We start from the raw sequence: 12,463 nt of genomic DNA, 5'->3' as shown, positions 1-12,463 counted from the left end.
TTGACCCTTGTCATTCTCCTTTTAGGTCCAATGGAAAGATCTAGAGAAGTGTTGATTAAATTCACCTTCTTTCTTTTTTTAAAACATATTTACCTTCTTTACTTTCTCTTTAATAACCTTTAGTAGCATCTAGGTAATTTTGTTTCCTGTTTTAAATCATTATTTTCTTTGTCGTGGTTTTCATTATCTTGGAAAATGTGTCCAGAATTCCGAGTTTATTTCTGGAGGTTGTTCTCTGGCTTCCTTTTGTGCTGCCTTCTTACTGATTTGTTTTCAGTAATTGCTGCTATTTTTCACGTGGCAGAATTTATAATACTGCTGAGAATATGAGTAGATAGTGCAGTGTGTTTTCTTCTGTTCTATGGAGGTATTATAAAGTGATTAAAAAGATTAGGCAGTGGAGTCAAATCTCAGGTTTTTCACTTAGTAAATACAAGATCTTTGGCAATTTATTTGACTTCTGTAAGCCAAGTTTCATTTTGTAGCTAAAGTCCTTCCCTCACAGGGGTGTTGGATTTAGAGAAATGATTGTAAAGTGCTCAGCATATTGCTTGACATAAGTGCTCAATTATCCTGGAGTTTTTCATAGGAGTACTTATCCTCTGAGCAGTTTGAAGAGTGATACTCTTCTTCTACTGTTGAATTCTTTCATATGTTTATAGTCTTGAGTCAAATTCAGACACTGTGGTGGAGGCTGGAGGTACAGGGGCAGCTAGGTGTGCCTTCCTGGAGGTGTCAGTCTAGTGTGGCTGTTTGAACTGAGGTAGAGATGCTCCTTTCAGGATCTTGTATACCAGTCATTGTCCCACAGCTTTCTTTTCTCTGTTTCTCTCTTGAGAATGCCAGTGTGTTGGTATATGATACATTTTAAAAGGCTTTATTTGGGAGTAATTTCAAACTTTAAAAGCAAGAAAAATAAAAATAATGCCCATATGCTGTTTACCTGGATTCTTTAGTTGTTGGGATTTCAGTAAGGTCATCATGCCCTTTCTCCTTTCTACCTCCTCCCTGCCCACTCCATCCTGTGTATTAATTTTTTTTTGTCCTGAACCATTTGAAGGGCGAGTTACACCATGTTCCCTTTACCCTTAAGTATGTAAATGTGTATTTCTCAATAATGAGGATATTCTTACATAATCACTGCACTATTATCACTCTGCACATTTACATCAATCTAGTCTACCCTTCATATTTCAACTTGTCACTTGATTTAATGTCCCTACAGCGTGTGCCTCTTCCCTGTAGGTTCCAGGATCTAGTCTAGGGTCAGGTGTTCCATTTAGTTGTCATGCTTCTTTAAACTCCTTTAATCTGCAAAGTTTCTTAAACCCTCCTTTGTCTGTTTGATATTGACAGTGTTGAATAATAGAGTTTTTCCTCACATGCCTGGATTGTTTGTTTGTTTGTTTTAATCACAAATGGAACTTTGCTCCTTTTGTCTTTGTCTGACATATCCTCACGATTATATAGTTTCTCATTCTTGGCCAGAAGATTGAGCAAGTCTGTGCCCTTGGTAGGCCCTCCCCTGGACACACCTGGAGCTTCCCTCTCCCTCACAGGCGATGTGAGTTCTGAGCATCTGCGCAGGTTTCTCCACTTGTTTTTCCCTCTTGTATCTAAAAAAGTGTTATGTGAGGAGACACTTGACCTTGCAAATATCTTATTGCTCCTCAAAATTTTCTCCAAGATGATAGGAACCAATGCCTGATGCAGTGTTTTAACCGGTTTTTTTGTAAAATATGCTTTTCTAAGTAAACATTTACCTGTCAACCTCTGCATTCTATTGTAATCCAGAATCCACCCTTCTTTCACATGTTAAAATGATTTATATATTGTCAGTGCTGACTCATGAATTCTTGTTCTTGTCAATAATTTATTACTGTACCTGATTTGTGCTCAGATTGTTCCATCTTTGCCTTTGGTGGTCTTTTCAAGCTGGCTCCTGTGTTTTTGTTAGATGTCCTCCCATTTATTTGAGCACTTCATTGTATTTGGGCATAGCAAGATATTCCAAAGTCATCTTATACCTTCCCTGCCCTGGACTCGGTAGTCCTCCTTTCTGTAAATAGGCCGCGTTCCTTTAGTGGAGGTGGGCTCCTGGCTTTGCTCACTGCTCTGTGGATGTTTGCTTCTTTGTCCTCTCAGCAGGTGAGGCAGGAACTACATGCCTGTACACACACTTACACATGTGCATGTGTACAAGTACACATGTAAGTATGTGTGTACTCACATATGGACATCATTTATAAATGATGAATTTAAACCAGTACCCCAATTCTGACCCCTCCCGCCGAGTTCTTTGCCTCCCCTCATGCTTACATATCCATTCTTGTATAGTGCATGGTGAGAATCCTTGTGTTATTCCTGAAGTGTTTTTAATTTCTCATTCTTGGCTTATTTAGTTTTTAAAAGTACATAGGATATTAACATTGTTTCAGAAACTTTTGGTTTATCCTTCCTGTGTGTATTTTTTTAATGATAAGCAAACATGTTTCCCTTTTCTACACTGAAGGTAGCATATTGTTATATGTGCTCTTTGGCATGTTACTTTTTTTACTTATTATCTGGAATTCATTTCAGTTTATAGAAATCTTCCTCATTCCTTTTTTTTTCCTTATATTTGAAACACAGATTTCCAACCTGTGACCTATGCTTCAGTATTTAGGTTTTTCCTAGTATTTTACATTAGAATGATTCAGTAGTCAGTAACTTTGTGCATATGGGAGCAAATCTCTAGAATAAATTCCTAGAAGTGGGCTTGTTGGCTGGGGTTGGGGGATAAATGCACATATAATTTTGCTTGGTATTGTCAAATTCCCTTTCGTGGGACTTGAGTCAGTTCCTGCTGCCGCCACTCATGCATGAGAGAACTTTTCTACATTCTTGCCAATAGGGTGTCCTATTTGGCTTTTAATTTTTTGCCTGTCTTATGAGTGAAAAATGTTCCCTCAATGTAGTTTAATTTTCATTTCTCTCTAGTGAAGTTGGCCATGTTTTCTTATGCTTAAGGGTCATTTTCACCCCTTTTTATGAGTAGTCTTTTCTTGTGTTTTGCATGTTACTCTTGAAGATTTTGACCCCTACTCCACCCCAATTAAGAGTTCCTTATATGGTTGGGATATAAGGCCCTTAATCTGTGTTGTATGATGCAAGTACTTTCTTCCAGTTTATTTGCCTTTTGACTTCGCCTGTGGGGTGTTTTTTTGTTTTTTTGTTTTTTTGTTTTTTTTTTTTTTTGCCGTGTAAAAGTTTATTTTTATGTAGTCAGATTTATCAGTCTTCTATTGCTTCTGGAGTTTTTAGTTAAAATTAGAAAGCCTTTGCCTATACTGAGGTTATATGAGAGTTCATATGTTTTTCTAGTTTCTGCATTATTTTTTTACGTATGACTCTAATCCAGTTTTCGTAGTATCCCGCCAGGCTTCTCTGTCCATGGGATTTTTCTGGGCAAGAATACTGGGAGTGGGTTGCCATTTCCTCTTCCGGAGGATCTTCCAGACCCGAGGATGGAGCCCACGTCCCCTGCTTTGGCAGGCAGGTTCTTTACCCCTGAGCCACCTGGGAAGCATGTGAACTCTAGGCTCCATGAGAAATCTTACTGAAATTTTTATCAGGGTTACTTTAAATGTAATGTTGACAGTGACATCTTGATGTTAGGACATCTTAAGAACACGGTATGTCTTTGCATTTGTTCAAGCCTGGTTTAAAGTCTTCTAGGAATGCTTTCTAATTTTCCTTGTGTAGGTTTTAGACATTTCTTAGTTGTTGTTCAGTTGCTCAGTCGTGTCTTACTCTTTGTGACCCCATGGACTGCATCACGCCACGCTTCCCTGTCCTTCACCATCTTCTCTAACTTGCTCAAACTCATGGCCATTGAGTCGGTGATGCCATCCAACCATCTCATCCTCTGTCGTCCCCTTCTCCTCCTGCCCTCAATCTTTCCCAGCATCAGGGTCTTTTCCAGTGAGTTCACTCTTCGCATCAGGTAGCCAGAGTATTGGAGCTTCAGCATCAGTCCTTCCAATGAATATTCAGAATTTATTTCCTTTAGGATTTAGGTCCAACTCTCACATCCATACATGACTACTGGAAAAACCATAGCCTTGACTAGACAGACCTTTGTTGGCAAAGTAATGTCTCTGCATTTTAATATGCTGTCTAGGTTGGTCATAACTTTTTTTCCAAGGAGTAAGCGTCTTTTAATTTCATGGCTGCAGTCACCATCTGCAGTGATCTTGGAGCCCAAGAAAATAAAGTCTCTCACTGTTTCCATTGTTTCTCATCTATTTGCCATGAAGTAATGCAACCAGATGCCACGATCTTCCTTTTTGAATGTTGAATTTTAAGCCAGCTTTTTCACTCCTCTTTCTCCTTCATCAAGAGGCTCTTAGTTGCTCTTCGCTTTCTGTCAGGAGGGTGGTGTCATCTGCATATCTGAGGTTATTGATATTTCTCCGGCAATCTTGATTCCAGCTTGTGCTTCATCCAGCCTGATGTACTCTGCATATAAGTTAAATAAGCAGGGTGACAATATACAGCCTTGACGTACTCCTTTCCCAATTTGGAACCAGTCCGTTGTTCTATGACCGGTTCTAACTGTTGCATCTTGACCCATATGCAGGTTTCTCAGGAAGCAGGTAAGGTGGTCTGGTATTCTCATTTCTTGAATAATTTTCCACAGTTTGTTGTGATCCACATAGTCAAAGGCTTTAGCGTAGTCAATAAAGCGAATGTTTTCCTGGAATTGTTCAGCTTTTTCAGTGATCAAATGGACGTTGGCAATTTAATCGCTGGTTCCTCTGCCTTTTCTAAATCCAGTTTGAACCATCTGAGAGTTCTCTTAAGTTTCTTCTTAAACATTTTCTCTATTTTGTGGATGTTATAAATTGGACTCTCCCATTCATTATGTCTTTTAACTAGTTATTGTTTGTGCATGTGGATTCTATTGAATTTTATTGCTAATTTTATTACATTTAAAATAGATTGTCGAGGATTTCCGAGTGTGCTGTCATCTACAAGTACTGTTAGTTCTTCTCTTCCTTTTCTTACCTCTGTTTTCATTTGTTTTGGTGTTTACGTTGATTCAGAACCATGTTAAACAGTGGAGATAGTAGGCATCCTTGCTTCCTTTCTGCCCTTAGTGGGAATGTCTCTAGGATTCCCCATTTAGAAACAAAATGCTGGCTTTTGAGTTGAAATTTGTGTGTATCTCACATCAAGGAAATACCCATGCTTTTTTATTGTCTGCAAAGTTTTTTTTTTAATTAGGAGTGGACTTTAATTTTTATACAAAGGCCTTTTCAGCATCTAGTGAAATAATTTATCTTCTCAGACCTAATAATATGTTAAATTTTATTATCATGTTTTTTTCTAATATTTAACCATCCTTGCATTTTTTTTTTAATAAACTCCATTTGGCATGGTTTTATTATTTTCTTAATTTGCTATTGGAGTTTGTTTTCTAACATTTTAGGGTTTTGGCATCAATATGTATGAGCACATCCACTTTATAATCTGTATACAGACTTTAGCAGATCTGTGGTCATGCTCATTTCTCTTTTTTATTGAACATCTCTTTTATATCAAAATGGCAGCTCAAAAAGAAAGTTCCTTTTTAGTGGTGATTTAGATTGCAAAGTTGGGGTTGAGTAGTGAGCATCCCACAGTCTATGAGCCTTGTGCCCTGGGTGTTAAGGCTACCTTGCTCACGGCCCAGAGGAGGTGCCCCAGGCCTCTGCCAGGCCTGCCATCAGTAGTTCTTTGCTAAGGATGGTGCCACTCTCTGTTCTGAAAATACGAGCAGTCATATTGGATTTTCGTGTTGAGTGATTATTTTCATAATTTCAGACACCTAATCATTTGGAGTAGATCATCGTTGTTTCCTTAGCGCGTATTCTTCGTTTTAGTTTCTGAGCTACACATAAACAAACGGAATGCCCTAGCATGGCCATTTTGCTCTCACAGTAGGGAGTTTAGCAAAACTTACTCAACACAAGCTGCTTCCTGATTTTGGATTGTGTTTCTTTTTTTGAAGTTTGGATTGCCATGTTTTTGGTTTTCTTCTTCCCCCATTTATGTTTTCTTGGATGTCTCTATCCCCTACTTACACTTTCCAGGAAGTTTTAGTGTAAATTGAATGATACCAGATATTCAAATCAAGCAGCTTTTTCAAAAACATACACCCTAAATTTAGTGTCATAAAAATTAAAGTTTAATATATGATCTACAAATGTGTCATTGGTTTTTTTAAAAAGATGTACACCAGAACTGCAGTACACATGCAGAACAAACTGTTTCTGTTTTCATTTTTCCTGGTGTTTAGAATTGCAGAATCTGTGTAGAGTGTGGCACACGCTCTAGTTCTCAGTGGCACCACAATTGCCTGGTGTGTGACAGTTGTTACCAACAGCAGGAGAACTTGTGTCCTTTCTGTGGGAAGTGCTACCATCCAGAATTGCAGAAAGACATGCTTCACTGTAATATGTGCAAAAGGTAAGAAGATAGTTACTCTACTGAAGTATTTGTGTGTGCTTCTATTCACGTAGTCATCTGCTTTGCCGTATATTTTGAAATCCAAGCTTTTGTCATTCCAGTAATCCTTTTAGTACTGATTGCTGTTATAGATGGAATTAAGTATGTTTTTTATGAGTCTGAAAGACATGATGATGTAAGTGGGCAAAAAAATAAGACCAGAAGCAAGCATTGGGAGGGGAAAAAGAAAGAGAAAATAGTTTGAAAATGTGTGTGTTTTTTTTTTTTTTTTTAAAGTCAACACCTTTGGTGACATCCAAAAATGACAGCTCCTTTTCTAGAACCTTCAATTGCTAACTCCTCTAACCTCTCTTCTGTCACCTTAGCCCTTTCTATATCCAGTTTTTCAGTCATTATCTCTTTTCCTTAGATATTAATTAAACTTTAAATTAGAGCATTTTATTTAAATATATTTATCATCGCAGATGGGTTCACTTAGAATGTGACAAACCAGCAGATCATGAACCTGACCTTCAGCTCCGAGAAGAGTACATCTGTATGTATTGCAAACACTTGGCGGCTGAGATGGGCCCCTTGCAGCCAGGTGAAGAGGTGGAGATGGCTGAGCTTCCTGCAGGTACCTGTGGGATGTTTGTTCTTTATGATGACGTGCCAGGCAGCCACCAGTGGATCACTTGAGGAACAGTGAGGGACTCCAGTGTCTGTACAAGTGTTCTTGGTCATCTCTGAATCTCATGGCTAACATCTAATCTAGCTTTTTTTTTTATAACTATTCACCTTATATTTTAATTCCAAGACTAGTGTAGTCTCCTGTTTTTTGGGCCAGTAAGTGGAAGTTCCTTATTGTTTTGCTGTATGACCTAATTTGCACTTCATACTCTAGTTTTATTTTACTTCAAACAAATTTCATGTAGTTTTATTAGTATACCATTGATTATAAATGTAATAACAAGATTCTTAGATTGTAAAGGGAACAGACCTGCTAATCAGATTGGTTTTCATTTTCATCATCATGAGTGGCAGCATCTATAAAAGTTCTAATTCATCATCTGCAAGGGGTTTAGGTAGACATATCTTGGTTACTAACATTTTCTTTCTAGTATTCCATCAGTATACAGTTGTGTGATGTCCTTTTAAAATAGTAAAATGCGAGTTAACCTTTTTAATTCATTATATTTTCCATATTAGAAAAAATAAGATTGTGTATTTGGTTCAAAGTAGAAAAATCTGAAGAATTTATGGCATTTTTAGTGATAATTTACTCCCATTAGAACAAGGGAATGATTGTTGACTTAGCAAAAACAGAAAAGCTCATTCTAAGGTAAAGGATGAATAATTTTTTGTTAAGATTATAACAATGAAATGGAAATTGAAGGCCCTGAAGACCACATGATATTTCTGGAGCAAGCAGTTAATAAAGATGTTGCTGGTCAGGAGCCCGCACCTGGAATTGTTCCAGATGGTAAGGATGTTTTTGGTGATGGATATAGTCTGTTCTCTGAAGAAAATGTGTGTATAGAGTGAATATGTGAACATATACTGAAATTTTTGTACCCTAAAGAAAATTTTGCCAAGACATCCTCATGTATTAAATTATTTAGAGGGGCGCCTTTTTAAGTAAAATAAACTTCATTAAATCTTTATAATTTATTACAGTTAATCAGGGAAAGGGCATGTATATGTTATAGTTATCTGTAACCTAGACATCCCATGGACGGAGGAGCCTGGGAGGCTGCAGTCCATGGGGTCATGAAGAGTCGGACACGACTGAGCGACTTCACTTGCACTTTTCACTTTCATGCATTGGAGAAGGAAATGGCAACCTACTCCAGTGTTCTTGCCTGGAGAATCCCAGGGACGGGGGAGCCTGGCGGGCTGCCGTCTCTGGGGTCGCACAGAGTCGGACGACTGAAGTGACTTAGCAGCAGCAGCAGCAGACTTAAATATATGCCTTGTTTAGGGATCAAGTGATTCTCATTAAGAAGCAATGTCTTTAGTTATATGATTACTAACTAGAGCTGTTGCTGATTGTGAAATGTTGCATGCTGAGATAATGAAAGATTGTTTCAGATTGTCTAAGCAGTCCTCTTGAGGATTATTTTAGTTATTTCAAGGATATTTCAGTTATGGTTTTTGCAATATTGGTAATAGCTATTATTGTACCTGAGGATCTGGAATTAATGAGAGATCAGGTTGGGGGAAAACCACTTACTAAATTTCATCTTGGTCTCCCCTCAAAGTCCATGGGGTTGTCTGTGATACTGTATGTTATATAGGTTGAGTTTATACATAAAAAGTTCTTGAGATTTTTTTTGAGGTTAAATTTATATTTAAAAATTCTCATTGAAAATTATACTTCATAAAAATGGAAAGTGAAGAAAAATAAGACAAAACTATAATAGTCTTATAATACACAAACCAGATTCCTTGTTTCATCTTCATATCCTACTTCAAATGGATAGTAGTAACAAGATGTCTTATGCTTAAATTTGAAATTAGTATTTGTCAGTAGGATAAATATCTTACTGAAAATATTGTTGAGAAAGCAGCGTTAGAGAAGTACAGAAATTTTGACTCCTTTCTGGAGATCCCACAAGTGTGTTATTCACAGCAGTTCACGTCCATCCAGGAGAGCAGCAGAGGAATGATCCACCAGGAAGTTGTGACGTGCGTGGGCTTCTCGTGTCCGGTGAGCAGCACATTCATGTTGTCCGAGCTGATTTATATCGTTACACCTTTATGGTCACTGCAGATTTAAGTCATTGTCTCCTCAGTTCATTTTTTCAAATTAGAGAACTGTTCAGTACCAGAGAATCGATTACTATTGGAGTATTCACATTACGGTAGTTAAATCTGTGGTTCAGTGATCCTTTTCTTGTAAACAGTTGGTAGTGAATTTCTAAAGCAGAAATAGAGCATGTTTACACTCTTAATCGTTCCTGCCTAGCTCAAAGGAGAAAGAACATACTCATGTTCCGTGTGTCTCCCTTTACTGGTGAGACTTGAGGTACTTGGTCTCCTGGTAGCACGTAATTTAGGCATTCCAGATAGCACTAAGATTCAGATGGCGGAACTTTTGGTTTTAAACCTATAAATGTTTACTTAATTTATGTGTATTTTCTGTTTTAAAATTTTTTATCACTTTTTAAATATTTTTGAAGCACTTTTGTGTTTAAAAATTTTAGTATGATCAGATCTGTTATTTGCCGTTTTCTTTTCAGCTGTAGCCTTTTAATAAAGCAGGAATGAGAAGTGAGGTTTCATCACTAAAATTTCAAACATTAAAAATTAAAAAAAAAAAATTTCAGTCACCATGGTAAATGGTAAATAAGGAAATTAGTATCCTTATTAATGTGCCTTAGAAATTAACCTTGATGGCTTTTGAAAGAAGTGCGGTTTATCGTCAGTGCTCTTACTTAATAGAGCCACTTAGGGCTCATGTCAGTTGAACCTCTGACCTTACTTTTAAGTATATTGGGTTAATATAGATGATGAGGAAGAAGAAGAATTATAGCCGCCCCCCGCGGCCCAAAAAAATGTTGATTGTGTTAGCAAGTATAGCTAAGCAAAATAAGTCTTTTCTGTCTGTGGTCATTACTCATTTCGGTCTACAGAAGCTTTGTTAGATCTTGTGTCTGCTTATTGCAAAATCCTTTTTTAGAGTAATCTTTTCTCTTCAAACTTGGACATATTGTGTAATACCACTGAGCCTCATTTTCCTAGCTATAAAATGAGGGTAATTTTACCTACAAAATTTTAAATCCTTTTGTTTGTAAGTGCTCAAACTGTAAAACATTATATATGTATAATGGTTATATTAGAAATTAATTCTGTTTTAATATTCCTACCAGAAATTACCTTAAACTCTGGGGATCCTATTAAGGCAGTGTTTTTGTAGGTTTTCTGGTCTGATCTGTGACTTATTCTAATCCATAAACCCTGGTGTGTATTGACACTTATTAAACTTAATAATTGCCTTTCTTGATGAATACCTTCTGATTTAAGGCGTGATTTTAACCAAAAGTAATATGTTGGAAGCCCTCCCTACCCCATCTTTTTTTCCATCCAAGCCTGTTACTTTTAAACCATAGAGCTACAGACATTTAAGGCATTGATGTTTTATACCTACTCATAGTTAGGAATTTTAAAATTCATATGTACATTAACATAATAGATATTCCAAATTTTATAGAATCATCCCAAGATAAAATGAATCCTGAATCGGAAAATCAGATTTCTCGTGAAGTTGATGGTGAAGCAGTGGAGATGTGTCCAAAAGTGACGCATACATGTGAAGGTCCAAGTGAGAATAGCATGGAAGTGACCGAGAGCGCTGACGCCCTTCCTCCCCAGCTGGTTGTGCTGCAGGAGGAAGTGAGGTCGGTGGAGGAGCCGAATGTGGTGGTGTCGCCGGAAGAGTCTCGGCCTCCCGAAGTCACCATTGAGTCTGTCATTATCCCATTGGAAACCTTAGTGTCCCCAGATGGGGAAAGCACTTCTTTATGTTCTACAGAACACTTGGCTGTAGAAAGGGAACAGCGAGAGAACCCTGAGCCTTCTGCATTTATGGACTTGGAAGTGGCTCCTGCAGTTGAGAGTCAAGTGAAAGATGGCTTATGCCAAGAGGGCAGATCTGTAAAACTATCGTCTGAGACCGAGTCATCGTCTTCCTCAGCAGTGGACACAAGCAAGGCTCACGTGTCTTCCTCTCCAGCACTTTCTTCCGACTTGCCTTCCCATGACATGCTGCACAGTTACCCTTCCACTCCCAACGCCTCTGTTGCAAACATCCTGCCAACCACATACATCTCAGTCACCCCCAAAATTGGCATGGGCAAACCAGCTATTACCAAAAGGAAGTTTTCTCCTGGAAGACCTCGGTCCAGACAGGTATGGTGATTTTAATGATTCTGACAGAAAAGATGCTGGAGCAATTCTATAAAGTAAAATGGTGTATGTGTAGCTTTGGTTTCGAGGGCAATTTTTTTCTGTCTTTAGGTGGAACTGAGACGTAATGTTGACATATGGGCTTTGGCCACTTAAAAAAAAATACTATTAATGAAGAGTAATTTATTGAGCTTGAAGTGATCTTATCGGAATTTAAATGCAACCTATTAGAAACCACTAAAAATTTTTTTTAGTTCTATGCTGTAGAAACAATAGAGCTTTAAAAAAGTAAAGTTTTGGGTATAGCGTAACATTTATTTTCCCCCTCAGATGTATTTGTTTATTGGTACTGGTCATTATACATATTTTGACTGCTTGAACATCAAAATTTACTAAGGGAATTTTTCATGCAGGAGGATTTCTCAGTTTGGTTTTCCTGTTGACTTTTTGTGAAAAATTTCAATGGTTTCATACACAACAAATACAGGATTATACTGTTGATCTTCAGGAAGTGAAGAGAGTTCCACGATTATTCTGTAAAGTTTTGTGGGGTCTATCCTTTATGGGTGCATTTCAGATATTTTTCAGTGGGATTTGAGTGAAACTGCAAGGCAAAGTGAAGATGCTATAGCTAAGAATTATGTGTTCTACAAAATTCCTACTTTCTGAAGTATTTTTAGAAAATAGCAAGATACTAAACAGTGCAAAGTGTTTAGTCACAGTAGTAGTTTGGAGTTTTAAGTCTCATGATTTAGATTACTTTTAGTGATTTAAAATTTAACTTTTTATAGGAATAATAATATCTGGTCATCTAATTTTGTAATGCTAAAGAAAAGTAGAAAGGTTAAATCAAATTTTCTTTAATGTAAAAATTAGTCTCTTCTATTTAAAATTCATATATATTTTATTTTCAAAAGGCAGCAGTTTATACCAGAGGCAAAGGAGTTGCCACATGGAATTTACATATTTCTGTATGGCAAAGACATACACAGTAAATGCACACACTCTATACATGCCTTTCTCTGAGTATTCTGCTTGGTACTTACTTTCTTTTCTACCAAGCGGGGTTTTTCTTTTCAAACTA

At 37.3% G+C, this 12,463-nt stretch overlaps 1 protein-coding gene across 19 annotated transcripts in view; it reads left to right on the top strand.

Moving 5' to 3' along the window:
• KMT2C (lysine methyltransferase 2C) overlaps positions 1–12,463 on the top strand; it is a 262,120-nt gene that overhangs the window by 155,469 nt on the left and 94,188 nt on the right. For 15 of the 19 annotated variants that reach the window (XM_025291876.3, XM_025291896.3, XM_025291877.3 and 12 more), the window contains 5 exons: positions 6,323–6,492; positions 6,957–7,108; positions 7,841–7,954; positions 9,104–9,181; positions 10,685–11,382. In XM_025291876.3, coding sequence (XP_025147661.3) covers positions 6,323–6,492; positions 6,957–7,108; positions 7,841–7,954; positions 9,104–9,181; positions 10,685–11,382 — 1,212 coding nt within the window. The remainder of the gene's footprint in view (positions 1–6,322; positions 6,493–6,956; positions 7,109–7,840; positions 7,955–9,103; positions 9,182–10,684; positions 11,383–12,463) is intronic. The other 4 variants (XM_025291897.3, XM_025291882.3, XM_025291879.3 and 1 more) reach the window with 2 other exon arrangements.

This window comes from Bubalus bubalis, chromosome 8 (genome assembly GCF_019923935.1).
Source record: "Bubalus bubalis isolate 160015118507 breed Murrah chromosome 8, NDDB_SH_1, whole genome shotgun sequence".
NCBI classification, from domain to species: Eukaryota; Metazoa; Chordata; class Mammalia; order Artiodactyla; family Bovidae; genus Bubalus; species Bubalus bubalis.
The sequence above is the reverse complement of the archived record's forward strand: the minus strand, read 5'-3'. Positions and strand labels throughout refer to the sequence as shown.